This window comes from Spermophilus citellus, assembly GCF_964194105.1.
Source record: "Spermophilus citellus genome assembly, chromosome: 2".
In the NCBI taxonomy this organism is placed as follows: Eukaryota; Metazoa; Chordata; class Mammalia; order Rodentia; family Sciuridae; genus Spermophilus; species Spermophilus citellus.
Genome location: NC_138183.1, coordinates 190,085,513 through 190,102,731, shown reverse-complemented (window position 1 = coordinate 190,102,731; position 17,219 = coordinate 190,085,513). Strand labels below are relative to the sequence as shown.

Below are 17,219 nucleotides of genomic sequence, written 5' to 3'. Positions count from 1 at the left end.
CTTGTGACTGTCACACTGATCATTCTCCACACAAGCCTTCCCCATACATTTTTGAACATTTGTTCACACCAAGTCCTGTGCCAGACTCTTAGGGTAGATACCTGAATGATTAAGGCAAGGTCCCTGTCCTTGGAGTTGCTAAAAATAAGAAGAGACAGATATTTACTGAAGTCTAATAATGGAGTATTGGGCTGGAAGTATGAGAAACTTCAGACAAAAATAAAGGCTATCCTTGAAGGCTGAAGAAAATGCATTAAAATCACTTTGCAGTTGACACTTTGGAATGTTTATCCATCAACACGACTAATATTTTTAGTACTAGGGACTGAGTCCAGAGGTACTTTACTACTGAGCTACATTCCCAGCCCTTTAAAAACAAATTCTTTTGTACTGAGAATTGAACCCAGAGGTGCTTTACCATTGAGCCACATCCTCAGCCCTTTTTATATTTTATTTAGAGACGGGGTCACACTGAGTTTCTTAGCATCTTGCTTTTGCTAAGGCTGATTTTGAACTTGTGATCCTCCTGTCTCAGCCTCCGGAGCTACTGGGATTACAGGCATTCACCACTGTGCCTGGCTCATTTTATGGTTTTTAATATAACATTATTTTATAGATTCATAGAATGTTGGAGCTCAAAAGAACTTCTCATATTTATTCAGTAATTCTTTTGTGCCCATTTAACGAGTCTGTTACAAATTTTCTTAGAACCAGTTGTTGCTGGACCCTGGAGGTACAAGAGTATATAACTTTTAGTACTTGACCTCAGGATTTTTATGGCAGAAACAAAGTGACAATAGTAATACAGTGTGTTAATATTAATAGTAGTTACAAGGTCTACTGATGGCACAATGGAAAGACTTATCCTATTAGAATGTAAAAAAATTAAGGAAGATATCTCCAAGTAGATGACAAGCTGAGTGTTAATGACATGTTTAAGTCACTGAAAATCAACAGTGGCTGTTATAACCAGATATTTACTAATTATGGTATTTATCACAGCCATAACTAAATAAAATCACTCAACCTTAGTTGTTTGTTGAAGCAACAACTCAAGAAGACTGATCCTGCTGCCTGGTTGGCCCAGTTAGGCATTGGACTGAGAGCCAACATAGACTGGAGAGCAGCTTAACATGCAGCTTGGCAAGAAAAGGTGCTAAGGCAATCAGAATGGAAAATGAAGGTATTTTTCCAACTTCAACCAGCACGTAACTGGCAGGGCCATGGTTATCTCTTTCTAGCATACATTGTGAGATCCCAAGAGGTCCCCAAGAGCACCTCTTAAGCCTAGCATAGAATCTAGTAGAGGTTCTGCTTAGTGACATTTCTGCAGCTCTTTCTGCATTTGTCAGTTGACAGGATCTTTCTAGATCCGTTCCCTTGGCTCATAGAGCCAGCTAGGAGGAAGGTTTGCTAGGTGTGGGTGTAATCATTCTGAGTTGTTTCCACACTAAAGAGAAATTAGTACAGACTTCTTACAAGTTTCTGGCAGTGAGGTTATTAAACTGTGTATAAAACCTGCTAAAAAATAGTCTATACCTTCAAATCTGGTCCATATGATCAGTGCTGGAAATATAGAGCCTGGAGAGAAACTCTTTTTCCCATGACACCGTATTTAGTCCCATGTACTAATCATTAAATCCTTTGGTTCGATTTGTAGGCAGCACAGCCCTCAGTCTGCCCACATAATTTCTTCCAGCCTGAGTAGTTTCTAAGACAAGAAATCTACCAAGTGCAGTGTATGTATCTTTGTTCAATTCAATCATGTGAAAGCCAAATATAAAGATCTTTCAGAAATCTGAATTTCAGGGCTTGTTTCTATAGGCATGCCATGGTACTAAGTTTGCTCTGGATTCACATGCTTATTCATTCTTTCCTTGCCTGGTGTGTGCCAGGAGTTGTGCTAGGGATCCAACAACTCAAACATTTTTTTTCAAACTTTTTTTTTTAATGGAAATTATTATTTTTTAATACCTTTGCTTTTATTTATTTATTTGTACGTGGTGCTGAGGATCGAGCAGGGCCTTGCATATGCTAGGTGAGTGCTCTACCGCTGAGCCACAACCCCAGCCCCTCAAACATTCTTATTATCCAGGTATTCACAGATTCATATACAGTGATGACATAGAAGGTGCAAACTGGCATAAATTTGCCTGGAGACATGCTGTGTCTCAATAATTTTAACATTTAGTTATAAGATTTTTAAATTATTTTTACACAAAAATGCAGGGTGGTGGGCTGAGGTTGTCCTTTGGTGGTAGAGCGCTTGCCTCTCACGTGTGAGACCCAGGGTTGGAACCCCAGCACCACATAAAATAAACAAAGATCTTGGGGCTGGGGTTGTGGTGGAGTGCTCCCCTGGCATGCTTGAGGCACTAAGTTCGATGCTTAGCATCATATAAATGTAAAATAAAGATATTGTGCCCACTTAAAACTAAAAAATAAATATTAAAAAAATAAAGATCTTGTGTCAATAACTAAGATATTTTTTTAAAATGCAGGGTGGCTTTTCTGGAAAAACTGAAAGATGTGGTACCACTAGGCCCACATTTACAGATTAACATTGAGTGGAGGTAGGCATGGTGGTGCATACCTGTAATCCCAGTGACTCAGGAGGCTGAGGCAGGAGGATTGCATGTTCAAAGCCAGCCTCAGCAATTTAGTGAGACCATCAACAACTTTAGTGAGACCCTGTCTCAAAATAAAAAAGGTTGGGGATGTAGCTCAATGATAAAGTGCCCCTGAGCTCAATCCCCAATACCAATAAATAAATATTGAGTATGATGGAACAACAGCTGCCTGCTTCTGACAGAGAATGTCTTCTCTGATTTTCAGTTGCCAAGATCTTCCTCTAGATCGCTGGATTCCTTTACTTTTCCTGTCCACCTTCTTTAGGAGTTTGCATTTGTGAACCTGCAACATAATGACAAATACCTGGCTTGAACAATGTACAGGAGGCTGTGAGAACAGAGACAACAGAAGTTAGATATGTTCTACAATGAGGCCCAGTCCTGAGGAACTGGAGGAAAGGAACTAGAGGTGACCAATTGAAGAGCACATTCCAAGTTTCAGTAGATCTAAAGGTCTAAAAGGGAGTGAGACCATGGGGAGCTTTGGGAACAGCTGTAGGTACCTGTTCACCTAGAGGGGTACAGAGAAAGTCTGGGACAGGGTGTATGAGTTTGGAGACAAGCAGAGAGGCATGGACAGCCTTAGATTTTATCCTGGGACCAGTAGAGACATATTTAAAGGGACTTAAGCAGGATAATGGTGTGATCAGATCAGGGCTTTAAAAAATTTTACTCTGGGGATGGGAATATAGCTCAGTTGGTAAAGTGCTTGCCTCGCACGCACAAGGCCCTGGGTTCAATCCCCAGCACCACAAAAAAAGAAAACTTTTTTTTTTTTTTTTTTTTTTTTTTTAACTCTGATAGCTATGTGAAAGATAGACTGAAGTGAGCAAGACTGAAGCAAGAAGACCATTGGAAGGCCAATGTTATAGTTGAGAAATGATGGTGGCTGCATCAGGATAGCAACAGTGATTTTATAATGAGATGAAGACTGAGCCAGGCACAGTGGCACACACCTATAATCCCATCAACTTGGGAGGCTGAGGCAGGAGGATCACAAGTTCAAGGCCAGCCTAAGCAATTTAATGAGACCCTATCTCAAAATAAAAAATAACAAGGCCTGAGGTTGTAGCTCAGTGATAGAGTGGCCCTGTGTTTAATCCCCAGTACTGGAGAAAAAAGAGAGAGAAGAGGTTTGAGTCCAGAAACATTTAAGCAAGCAGAATCTAAAAGATATGATGTCCGCTCGTGTAAGGGATGAGGATGGAGTCCAGTGGAATCCAGTGCTCTGACTGCTGGATGAGCTAGACTACTTACTAGAAACAGTAGACTTCTGTTACAAAAATCCACATTAGAGAGGCTGGGGCTGGGGCTCAGTGGCAGAGCACTTGCCTAGCATGTGTGACACACTGGGTTCCATCTTTAGCGCCACATAAAATAAATAAATAAAATAAAATAAAGGCATACTGTCCATCTAATACTATAATTTTTTTTAACACATTAGAATCAGGAGGCCTAAGTTCCGGCCTTGGCTTTACCACTCTAGCTCAGTTTCTCATGTTCACTTATAAATTAAGATTTCACACTGGAGGGCTGTTTATGCTCCTTTCTAGGCCTTTAGAAGATATTCAGTTAAAAAATGTGGAATGAGATGCAGTAAAATAAAAATTCTCATTTTCACTGCACCTGAGATTCTTAGGTATAAGAAGTTTAAAAGGGTAAGCCCACCCCCTCAAAAACTGAATTCCTCAGCAACAGACTTGTCAGGAGCTTGCTCAAGTCTGTCCAAACCCAGCCAGCATGGTGAATTCCATAGCTCCTAGTACACCCTGTTCAATTCTCACAGCTCAAAAATTTTCTTCTAATAAACTAAACCAGAACCTGCTCCTTAACATATATCCACTTTTGGCAGAAAAATCACTAAATTTTGGATTTTATTTTTCATTTTGAGAGAGGGTCTCACTAAGTTGCCCAGGCTAACCTAAAACTTACAATCTTCCTGCCTCAGCCTCCTGAGTTGCTGGGACTACAGGTATGCATGACCATGCCTGTCTTTGAAAAGATTTTTATAAGGGAGGTATTGTATCTGAAAAACAGTTAGCATATTCTTCTTTTAGAAGGCTTACAACAGTTACAGCATGATGGGCTCAGTCAGCAGCATTGAGTCTTAATGTTTTTGTCTGTGCTCTAACTAACAACTGCCATCAGGTCAGGGCCTCAGTACAACTCAGCCGGCTTTGAGCTTCATTTTATCTCCATGGCAGATACCTCTTTCTGGGCGCATCCTGCTGTGTTGACCTGAGAATCTGTTGTGACATCCTTGAGATGTATTAAACAGGTGAGCACAGTATAAAAGTCCACCCCCTGGAGATTTCCCTTTCTCCCTCTAGAGCAGTTATGACCTCCTGGAGCCAGACTGCCTGCCTGGGTTCAAGTCCCAAATCTGTCACTGATTAATTGCATGACTAGGAAAGTTAGTTAATTTTTTTGAACTTCAATTGCCTTATTTTTGAGTGAAGACAGCAGACTTACTTCATAAGGGGTTTGTGAGGGTTAATTAAGTTAATTTTTGTAAAAGGTTGGGCACACAGTAGTGTATCAAAAAACTTATAACAAATTTGAATTTAAATTCCAGCTTCACCTCCAAGTAACTGTATAATTTTGCTATTATTTTTCTGAGCTTTCTAAGCACCAAATATGATCAAGACTTCCTTGATATATAATTACTTCTGTTTTACAGATGAGAAAACTGAAGACTTTAAGGCTTTTTTGCCACTGTCTTACTCCATTTTCTACTGCTGTAACTGATATCCAAGAGTGGGTACTTTATAATGAGTAGAAATTTATTTGGCTCACAATTCTGGAGGCTGCAAATTCCAAAAGCATGGCAGTAGCATCTGGTGAGGGTCTTTGTGCTATGTCATTCCACAGCAAAAGGGCAAGAAAGAGAGCAAGAAGCCAAACTTGATTTTACATCAAACCTGTTCTTGTGATAACTAAGCCATTCCCAGGATGACATTAATCCACCTATGAGGCAAGGCCCTCAGGACCTCATTGCCCCTCCCAACACTGCTTAAGTTTCCAATACATGAACCTTGGGGGACACATTCAAATGACAGCACTCATGCATTTTCTGAGGTAGGATAGCTTAGGTCTCTGGAATCTTCTTGGATTTAAATAAATATAAGATTGACTACTTACTGCAGTTTTCCCACCAGTGACTTAAATCTCTAAGCCTCATTGGTTGTAAAGATTAAATGATAGGTAGAGCATACAGCCCAGTCCCCACCACACAGTTAAGCTCTGTAGCACTGACTGTGTAATTCCATCTTAACTGCACCTATTAATCACAGACAGCTTCAACTTATCACAGTTGTGGCAGGAAATGACTTTATTTCTTATGCTGGGTCCCTCTTTCCCACAATACTGATTTCTTTTCTAAAATATGGTTCTTTTATATTATTTTATTAAAGGAAGAGGTTCTAAGGATAATGTCAAGCAAGATCAAGAATTTCCCTTAGGATGAAATGATTCATTCTCCAGCTATTCGGTTGTTGGCCCAGCTACTGAGTTAGGGAGGAGGCCTCTCAGTAAGATAATGGATGTCTAAGGTTCTTCAGGAACTTTCAGTGGTAAAAAAGTACAGCTGTTAAAGCAGCTTTGGAATTGGTCCTGGCAAACAGACTATCATTTTAAGAAATAAGATTATGGCTTAAATAAATAGTTCTTTGGAAGTGGCTGGAAAATTGGTTGTCTGTGTTTCACACCTCAGAATCAAGCACATCAGCATGTGGTATAAATGATGAAGCTACGACCAAACTAGAAAGTTTGGTGTTTTCTCAATTTATTAAAGTGGAAAAGAAAGGTAAACTGGAAGGTTTTCAGTTATTTTAATGAAAAAATAATAATTTATTCTGTATGATACCAAGTAAGTCTGTAACGGTCACATGCCCACAAGCCAATTCCAGGTGGAGTTCTCCAGGCTTCTGGCTCACTGCCATTTAAGAAGGACCTTCTGGACCATGGCTGTGAAGACCTCTTGTGATTCAGCGCCGTGCAGGTTTGGGCATGATGTAGACTTTCACAGGTTTGCTGAAAGGGATGGTGCCCTCGATGCTTGTCTCCACCTGTGGTGATACCTCACTACCCTCCATCCAGGGGGATTTTGGAATTCGAGCACTGGAGTTGTAGGCCAGTAGCAGTCTTACTTCCACCTGGCATGGTTCTGGAAAAAAGAAAAAAGAAATCCTCTATGACTGGGCAACTGCTAGGGACTGGAATGAAATAGCATGAAAAAGCAACATCAAAAATTGAAACAACAGGGTTTCAAAAACATTTCTTCATCAGTCTGCAACCTTCAACTGCCCCCTGGGCGGGGAGACCACTTTCTGAGCTGGGCATGGTGGCACATGTCTGTAATCCCAGCTACCTGGGAGGATGAGGCAGGAGGATCACAAGTCTGAGGTCATCCCAGCAATTTCGTGAGATCCTGTCTCAAAAAAATAAAAAGTGGCTCAGTGGTAGACCACCTGTGGGTTCAATCCCTAATACCAGAGGGAGTAAAAAATTAAGCTGGGGGAAAAAAAAAGTTCCCAGTCTGAATCCTGTGCAGCTAATCCCCAAGTCTACAGATGTGATGCTCCACTGCCATGTTCTCCTTGGGTCTTGTGGGCTCCCTGCAGCTCACAGCCATAGCGAAGGAGATGACCTGAGAGCAATCCAAGAGCATTAGAGGCCAGCATCAGAACAGAAGCCACAAAGTATCTGGGGCCTATTCTCTCTCTCTCTTTTTTTTTTTTCTGAATTGGAATCTTCTTTTTTTTTTTATTGGTTGTTCACAACATTACAAAGCTCTTGACATATCATATTTCATACATTAGATTGAAGTGGGTTATGAACTCCCAATTTTTACCCCAAATGCAGATTGCAGAATCACGTCGGTTTCACATCCACAATTTTACATAATGCCCTATTAGTATCTGTTGTATTCTGCTACCTTTCCTATCCTCTACTATCCCCCCTCCCCTTCCCTCACATCTTCTCTCTCTACCCCATCTACTGTAATTCATTTCTCACCTTGTTTATTTTCCCATTCCTCTCACAACCTCTTATATGTAATTTTGTATAGCAATGAGGGTCTCCCTTCATTTCCATGCAATTTCCCTTTTCTCTCCCTTTCCCTCCCATCTCATGTCTCTGTTTAATGTTAATCTTTTCTTCCTGCTCTTCCTCCCTGCTCTGTTTTTAGTTGCTCTCATTATATCAAAGAAGACATTTGGTATTTGTTTTTTAGGGATTGGCTAGCTTCACTAAGCATAATCTGCTCTAGTGCCATCCATTTCCCTGCAAATTCTATGATTTTGTCATTTTTTATTGCTGCATAGTACTCCATTGTGTATAGATGCCACATTTTTTTTGTCCATTCATCTATTGAAGGGCATCTAGGTTGGTTCCACAGTCTAGCAATTGTGAATTGTGCTGCTATGAACATCAATGTGGCAGTATCCCTGTAGTACGCTCTTTTAAGGTCTTCAGGGAATAGTCCGAGAAGGGCAATAGCTGGGTCAAATGGTGGTTGGGGCCTATTCTCATACCTAGGTAAACAGTTCAATTTTAAGATTTTGGGCTGTATGCACCAAGGACTCTGTTTTCTTATTGGAGAAGGCTTTAAATGGGAAGCAGTTTTGCCAAAATTTTTTTCACCAGTGAAAAAAACATGTTTTGTGGGGACTTAAAATAGTGTCAGAAAATCTTTTTTTCTCCATATTATAATTACAATGCTGACCTAGTGACTGTACATGGCGGGCCCCAGAGAGAATAAATAAGAGGTCCCTGCAAGTTGCTAGCTGTTTGGTTGAGGAGACAGAGATGGCTGCCATGGAGTGCAGTCTGCTCTCATCAAGGGTTTGCGTACTGAGAAGGGAGTGCAAGAAGGCTCTGTAATACAACACCTGCTCTGTGCCAAGCACAAACCCCAGGAATTCTTACCCTGCCACATCATGAAAGAAAGATTGTCACAATCTTGAAAAAAAATTCTGCAGCTCAGAGAGGTTCTAAGTGGCTGCCCAAATCCACACCTGTGACAGAATTTGAGCCCAGTATACAAAGTGAGGCAATTAATCTTTCTATTAACCACATGGCTTCCTTACTGAAAAAGGAGAAAAAGATTTCAGAAAAAGCTAAAGGCAACCAGAAAGGCCAGGAACAGATTCAACTTGGGATATCCTCCTTAATTTGGCACAAATTGTGAAAAAGGTATAAGAGTTAAAGACAAGCCTCAAGCTAAGAAGTTCAAAGAACAGGAGTGACCTGGGTTGATCTAAATGAACAAGGGAGAGGCTTTAGGACTTCTCAATGTCTCCTCAGCCTATTTCTGTCATTTCCAGACTTCTCTCTAGAAGTCACAGCAGAGACTAGATTGCTATCTTCAGTAATGGAAAGATTTACAGGCAGCCAAGGCAGAGCAAACATGTCAACCTGAGAGTTCAGCATCAGACCTGAGAGCAGACTCTACCGCCATTTACCAATCCTGCAGTATACACATACCCACATCATATGGGGGCTTTATGCCATGGACCAGTGGGTACGTAATGACACCAGCATTACTCTCTAGTTCCAGACTCCAGCAGAATCTTCCACACAGGGTGGAGCCAGGGCAGGTACCAGCATCAGCTGTCCCACCACACTCTCCTACTCTATCCCACACAGCCAACCACAACCACAGATGTGGCTCTCACAGCATTTCCAAGGAGCCATATCATGGTAAAGTCAGGAGGAGTGTATATAGAACTTACCCCACAGGGGCATTTTAGCCTTCACTTATCAGAATTTCATAAGAATGGCAATTCAATGCCACAGGAAAAAGGGAGAGAAAAGAGACAATAAAAGAGTGGGAGAGACAAATGATCTCTGGGATAAATCATATAATTCAACATGCCTGGAAGAATATATCTTATACATTCTTATTTCCATTTTAAATATAAGAAAAATGAAAGATTTTTCTTCAGGTTCACATAGCAAGGGAGGCAGACTTTGTTTTTTTTTTTTTTTTTTAAAGAGAGAGTGAGAGAGGAGAGAGAGAGAGAGAGAGAGAGAGAGAATTTTTTTTAAAATATTTTTTATTTTTAGTTCTCGGCGGACACAACATCTTTGTTGGTATGTGGTGCTGAGGATCGAACCCGGGCCGCACGCATGCCAGGTGAGCGCGCTACCGCTTGAGCCACATCCCCAGCCCAAGGGAGGCAGACTTTGAAAGTTGGCTGATGGGACTCAGTTTCCTGCATGGCAGCATCCTTTCTCCCAGAGAAGCAGCCCCAGTGGAGAGCTGCAGAGGGACTAAAGGAGTTCCCTACAAATTCCAGGCAAAAATCTCTCCTGGGTAAGGACAAAGGAGATGTAAGCACATTTAGAATGAGAACACGTTTCTCTTTCCAGTCCCAGGGAAGAAGGGAGCATGGTAGAGTGAAGGAGCAAGGGATTGGGAGCTAGGACATCTGCATGCCAGCTTTGGCACCATTGCTAAGCAGCCATATGGCTCTGTTTATATACCCATGAAATGAAGAAAACACTAATTCCCACCACAGAGTTGGTCTAAGAATTGAATGAATTTTAACTGCCAATTAAAATCATGCATTCCATGGGTGACTTTAACACACCTCTCTCATTACTGGAAAGATCTTCTAAACAAAAACTAAATAAGGAAACTATAGAGGGGTTGTGGCTCAGACATAAGAGTGTTCGCCTAGCACATGTGAGGCCCCAGGTTCCATCCTCAGCACCACATAAAAATAAATAAATAAAACAAAGGTATTGTGTCCAACTACAACTGAAAATTATTTAAAAAAAGAAACTATATTGGGGCTGGGGTTGTGGCACAGCGGTAGAGCACTCACCTAGCATGTGCAAGGCCCTGGGTTCAATCCTCAGCACCACATAAAAATAAATAAACAAAATGAAGTATTGTATACAACTAAAAAATAAATATTAAAAAAAGAAACTATAGAACTAAATAATACAATCAATAATTTAGAGTTAACAGACATATATGGAAATATTTCATCCATCGACGAACAAATATACTTTCTTCTCAACAGCACATGGCTCCTTCTCTAAAATAGACATATAGTATGCCACAAAGCAACTCTTAGTTAAAAAAAAAAAAAAAAAGAGATAATACCCTGCATTCTATCAGACCACAATGGAATGAAATTAAAAACCAACAATAAAATAAAAGATAGAAGCTACTATAACAAATGGAGACTAAATAATACATAATTAAAGATGAATGGATTGTAGAAGAAATCAAGGATGAAATAAAAAAAATTCTTAGAGGTAAATGAGAACACTGATACAACATATCAAAATCACTGGGACACTATAAAGGCAGTACTAAGAGGAAAGTTTATTACATTGAGTGCATTCATTAAAAGAATAAAAAGTCAACAAATAAATGACCTAACACTAGGTCTCAAAGCCCTACAAAAAGAAGAACAAATAAACAACAAAAGCAGAAGACAGGAAATAATTAAAATCAGAGCTGAAATTAATGAAATTGAAACAAAAGAAACAATTAAAAAAATGGACAACACAAAAAGTTGGTTCTTTGAAAAAATAAATAAAACAGATAAACCCCTGGCCAAGCTAACACAGAGAAAAAGAGAGAAAACTCAAATTACTAAAATGTAAGATGAAGAAGGAAATATCACAACAGACATGTCTAAAATACAGAAGATAATAAGAAACTATTTTGAAAATTAATACTGTAATAAAATAGAAAATATCAAAGACATTTTTCTAGACAAATTTCTAGAGACATGTGACCTACCAAAACTGAATAAGAAGGTCATACAAGATTTAAACAGATCAATTTCAAGTGATGAAATAGAAAACTCCATCAAAAGCCTATGAACCAAGAAAAGCCCAGATGGATTCTCAGCTGAGTTCTACAAGACTTTCAAAGAAAAATTAACACCAATACTCCTCAAAGTATTTCATGAATAGAAAAGGAGGGAACCCTTACAAACTCATTCTATGACCAAACAAAGACACATGAAGGAAAGAAAACTCCAGACCAATATCCCTGATGAACATAGATGCAAAAATTCTCAATAAAACTCTGGCAAATCACATACATATTAATCTTTACCATGTTGGCCTACATATTAAAAAGATAGTGCACCACAATCAAGTGGGATTCATCCCAGGGATGCAGGGCTGTTGATTCAACATATGCAAATCAATAAAAGTAATTTATCATATTAATAGACTTAAAAATAAGAATTATATGATTATCTCAACAGATGCAGAAAAAGCATTTGACAAAATATAGCAGGCCTTCATGTTCAAAACATTAGAAAAACTACGGATAGTAGGAACATGCCTCAACATTGTAAAATACTATATATGCTAAACCCAAGGCCAGCATCATTCTAAATGGAGAAAAATTGAGAGCATTCCTGCTAAAAACTGGAACAAGACAATGATGACCTCTTTCATCACTTCTATTCAACATCATCCTTGAAACTCTAGCCAGAGCAAGTAGACAAAAGAAAGAAATTAAAGGGATACAAATAGGTAAAGAAGAATTCAAACTATCACTGTTTGCTGATGACATAATTCTATATCTAGAAGATCCAAAAAAATTCCACCAGAAAACTAATAAGTGAATTCAGCAAAGTAGCAGGATATAAAATCAACACCCATAAATCAAATGCATTCCTATAAATCAGCGATGAATCTACTGAAACAGAAATTAGGAAAACTACTCTATTCATAATAGACTCAAAAACAAACAAACAAACAAACAAATAAATAAACAAATAAATAAAATGGGAATCAGTATAACAGAAGAGGCAAAAGACCTCTACAATGAAAACTATAGAATACTTAAGAAAGAAATTGAAGAAAACCTCAGAAGATGGAAAGATCTCTCATGTTCCTGGTTGGGCAGAATTAATATTGTCAAAATGGCCATACTACCAAAAGAGTGATACAGATTTAATGCAATTCCTATTAAAATCCCAAGGACATTCTTCACAGAAATAGAAAATGCAATCATGGAATTTATTTGGAAAAATAAGAGACCCAGACTAGCTAAAGCACTCCTTACCAACAAAACTGAAACAGGAGGCATCACAATATCAGACCTTAAACTACACTACATAGCTATAATAATAAAAACATCATGGTATTGGCACCAAAACAGACTTGTAGACCACTGGTACAGAATAGAGTACACAGAGACAAGCCCATATAAATATGGTTATGTCATACTAGACAAAGGTGCCAAAAACATTCACTGGAGCAAAAGATAGCCTATTCAACAAATGGTGCTGGCAAAACTGGAAATCCATATGTAGCAAAACAAAATTAAACCTCTCTCTCTCTCTCACCCTGTACAAAAATCAACTCAAAGTGGATCAAAGATTTAGGCACTAGACCAGAGACCCTGTGCCTAATAGAAGAAAAAAATAAGTCCAAATCTTCACCACGTTGACCTAGGATCTGACTTCCTTAACAAAACTCCTAAAGAGCAAGAAGTAAAATCAAGAATAACTAAATGGGATTGATTCAAATGAAAAAGTTTCTTCTCAGCAAAGGAAACAATTAATAAAGTGAAGAGAGAGCATACAGATTGGGAAAAAATCTTTCCTACATGCACCTCTGATAAAGCATTAATCTCTAGGATATGTAAAGAACTCAAAAAATTTAACACCAAAAAAATAAATAACCGAATCAATAAATATGCTAAGGAACTCAACAGACACCTTACAGAAGAAGAAATACAATTGATAAATGAATGTAGGAAAAAGTGTTCAACACCTCTAGCAATTAGAGAAATGCAAATCAAAACTACTCTAAGATTGCATCTCACTCCAGTCAGAATGGCAATTATCAAGAATACAGGCAACAGGTCTGGGGTGTGGCTCAGTGGTAAAGCACTTGCCTCACATGTGCAAGACCCTGGGTTTAATCCTCAGCACCATATAAAAATAAATAAGTGAAATAAAGGTACTGTGTCCAACTACAACTAAAAAATAATTAAAAAAAAAAAGAATACAGGCAACAATAAACGTTGGCAAGGATGTGGTGAAAAAGGTACACTCATACATTGCTGGTGGGACTGCAAACTGGTGCAACCACTACAGAAAGCAGTATGAAGATTCCTCTGAAAATTGGGAATGGAACCACTATTTGACCCAAGTATTCCACTCCTTGGTTTATACCCAAAGGACTTATATTCAGCATTCTATAGTGATACAGCCACATGAATGTTTATAGCAGCTCAATTCACAATAGCTAGTCTATGGAACCAACCTAGGTGTCCCTCAATAGATGAATGGATAAAGAAAATGTGGTATATATACTCAATGAAATATTACTCAGCTTTCAAGAAGAGTAAAATTATGGCATTTGCCAGTAAATGGTTGGAGTTGGAGAATATCATGCTAAGCGAAATAAGCCAATCCCACAAAACCAAAGACCAAATGTTTTCTCTAATATGCAGATGCTAATTCACAATAAGGTGGGGCACTAGGGAAGAATAGCGTTACCTTAGATTAGGTAGAGGGAAGTGATGGGAGGGGAGGGGAGGGGAGGGGAGGGGAGGGGAGGGGATATGGGGATAGAAAAGATAGTCTACTGTAATGTATAACTAATTAAAATAAATTAAAAAAAATTTTTTTAAATCATGCATTCTGTTTTCACTATTTGTTGAGGGCCTACTGCATGTCACGCACTAAGGACATAGGACGTATAGGCACCAGGGATACAGAAATACAGATGAGCAAGTTTCCTGCTGCAATGGAGGCTACATTCTAATGGGAGAGAATCTCAAATAAGTAATTTTAAATAAGAAAACATCTGATGTGGCTGGGCACAGTGGTGCACACCTGTAATCTCAGTGGCTCGGGAGGCTGAGACAGGAGGATCAAGGGTTCAAAGCCAGCCTCAGCAATGGCAAGGTATTAAGCAACTCAGTGAGACCCTGTCTCATCTTCAATGATTCAGGAAATATCACCAAGATCAATTCAGCCCCATGTTTTAGGTTTTGCAGTCTGAGTCTCTTTCTAAGTTTTCCAAAGCAAACTTATAGGTTTGAATAAAATGTCTTTTGCATTTGATTTCTCCCAGATTAAAGGGGAAAAAAAGAATAAAAAAATAAACTTGCATGACATCTCTGTCCTTTCACCAACTGTGCATATTCCATTCAGTTACTGTATTAACAGATCCCCTTGCTCTGCATCACTCTATAGACCATCCATGTGTGGGAGGGATGGGAAGTTATGTGTCATTTTACTTGTTTCAGGGGAATTAATTGAACTGTTCATAGACAAAGAGACAGTGGTTTTAAATTTTTCATAAGGAAATGAAACTGTAATTTCCAGAGGGAGTAATCCTCACAATTAATTTATTGGTTGAGAATCACCACCTTTTTTTTAAGCTGAGGAAAGAAACAGACTCAGACTTGCCCAAGGTCATGCAGCAAACTGGTGGCAAAGTCAGAACAACATGCATTCTCCTGGTGTCCAGCCCAAGGCTTTTTCCATGAAACTCCATTCCACTATAACCTCTTCTACAAGAATCTCACTGCTTGTGCAATCAGTATAGCAAATTAGTTCAAATGTACCCAGTTTGATGTTATGAACTCCCCAAAGAATCACATTCAATCCTCAGTACATGATTCAAACATGTATTTTTTCCCTCAAACTAAAAAACAAATGCTAAAGGTTGAGTGTAATCTCTAGGAGCATAATCCCCAGGTCCCTGACTCCTTACCTGTCCAAGCGGTATGGGAGAGGTACACTTGAGTGATGAGACGGTGACGCCCTGGGCCAGGATTTCGGAAGTCTGCTGGTTTGGGGTGGATCATCTGAGCTTGACCATCTGGATATAAGACCTAAGAGATACCAAAAATGAAAAGAAAAACAAAAGGCAGAAGAAAGAACAATTAAGAAAAGTTGATGGTGGCAGTGAACCACAAAACATGAGAAGAAAAATGACACCAGCCTTTATAAAGCAAAGCTCCTTGAAGCAAGAGCAACACTATAGACATCTCTATAGCTGCTGCCCCAGCACAAAGCAATGTCCAGTAAATATCTTTTGAATTTCTGAAAACCCTCCCAAGTACCACAAGGCAGAATGATCTTCCCTCCTTGGCTGTGAATCCCATGAGGGACCAGCATCCACCACAATCAGCATGTATGCAGAAATTTTTGTCAACTGTATTTTCTGCACTAGATTTCAAGCAGCAAAGAAGGCATTTATCTGTCTCTTTCTAAAGAGAAAGGACTTTAAGAAGGGTCTGAACCAACCACTGGCCAGATCTTCACATCTCACATGGACAGAGTTCTTTCCTCTACATCCTGGGGCCTCCCAGAAACCCATGTAGAAGACCTATTCCATGGCATGGCATACAAATGAATATAGGAACATATAAAAATGATCCTAGTGCCAAATAGGACCTGCTCCATATAAATATACTGATAAGGGCACAGTGGAGAACTGCACAGTTCTTTCAATTTTGGATTTTGGGAAGCCTATCTCTGACCATTTACCATAATCCTTTTATCTCCTCTCAGGCCTCCCTGATTCTACCCTTCTTTCTTTCTTTTTTTTAACTTAAGGGATCGGGTCTCACCATGTCACACAGGCTGCAGTGCAGTGGCTGTTCATAAGCACAATCCCATTACTGATTCTTAGTACAAACAACTGATAGGCAGAGCACAATACAGCCCCAATTTCCTGGGCTCAAATGATTCTGTCTCAGCCTCCTGAGAATCTGGGACTGCAGACATGCACCATTGCATCCAGTTACCCTTCTTTCTTTAAGCTGCTTCTCCTCAATCTACTTCCAGGCTCTGTGCCTCAAACCTATGACAGCAGAAAAGTCCAATATCCCAGCTTCCTGATCCTTGTTATCTTTAGAGATAAGTAGGTGGGCTTTAATTTTTAAAAAGAGGGGTGGAGGAGGGCTGACACAGGGATGAGCAAGAGAAGGAAAATAACAAAGGTAGAAGAACCTCCCAGCATTCTCAACAAAGGCTTCAATTCCTCTGTGAGAAAGCTGATGGAAGCTTTCCTTCACTCCTCTACTATGCCCAAGAGGGCAGCTGAGAAAGCTGTGGCTCATGGAGGTCAGGAGAAGAAAACAGACAGTATGATTTATATTCTGAATTTTGGAACAACTAAAAACTGCATCTCCTATCAGCATTAGGTAAAATATAGTAACCTGCACTAGGCTAAGAAATGTTATTAAATGGAGTTCCTAGAAAGCCTACTTTAAAAAACAAACATACTTTTAATAAAGAATGTAATCTCCTGGGATTGGGGATGTGGCTCAAGTGGTAGCGCGCTCGCCTGGCTTGTGTGGGGAACTGGGTTCGATCCTCAGCCCCACATAAAAATAAAATAAAGATATTGTGTCTATCTAAAAAAAACCTAAAAAGTAAATATTAAAAAAAAAGAATGTAATCTCCATATATTTTCTGAGGCATATTTACTGCTATATGTCTTATACTTAAAACAGTACCTAGATAGAACAAAGGAGATGGCAGGGTATGGTAGTTATACTCTACAGCACTTTCAAACCACTGAAGCTGTTGCATGACAGGGCAGTAAGAGTCCCAGCTCCCACCAGCAGAGGCATCA

The 17,219-nt window shown here is 39.4% G+C and overlaps 1 protein-coding gene across 1 annotated transcript in view; it reads right to left on the bottom strand.

Moving 5' to 3' along the window:
- Positions 1–6,445: 6,445 nt before the first annotated feature.
- Positions 6,446–17,219, bottom strand: part of INTS4 (integrator complex subunit 4) — a 114,169-nt gene continuing 103,395 nt past the window's right edge. Inside the window, exons 22-23 of the mRNA XM_081279107.1 lie at positions 15,348–15,468; positions 6,446–6,795 (exon numbers count right to left, since the gene is read on the bottom strand). Of these exons, the coding sequence (XP_081135233.1) occupies positions 6,617–6,795; positions 15,348–15,468 (300 nt within the window). The 3' untranslated portion in view covers positions 6,446–6,616. The remainder of the gene's footprint in view (positions 6,796–15,347; positions 15,469–17,219) is intronic.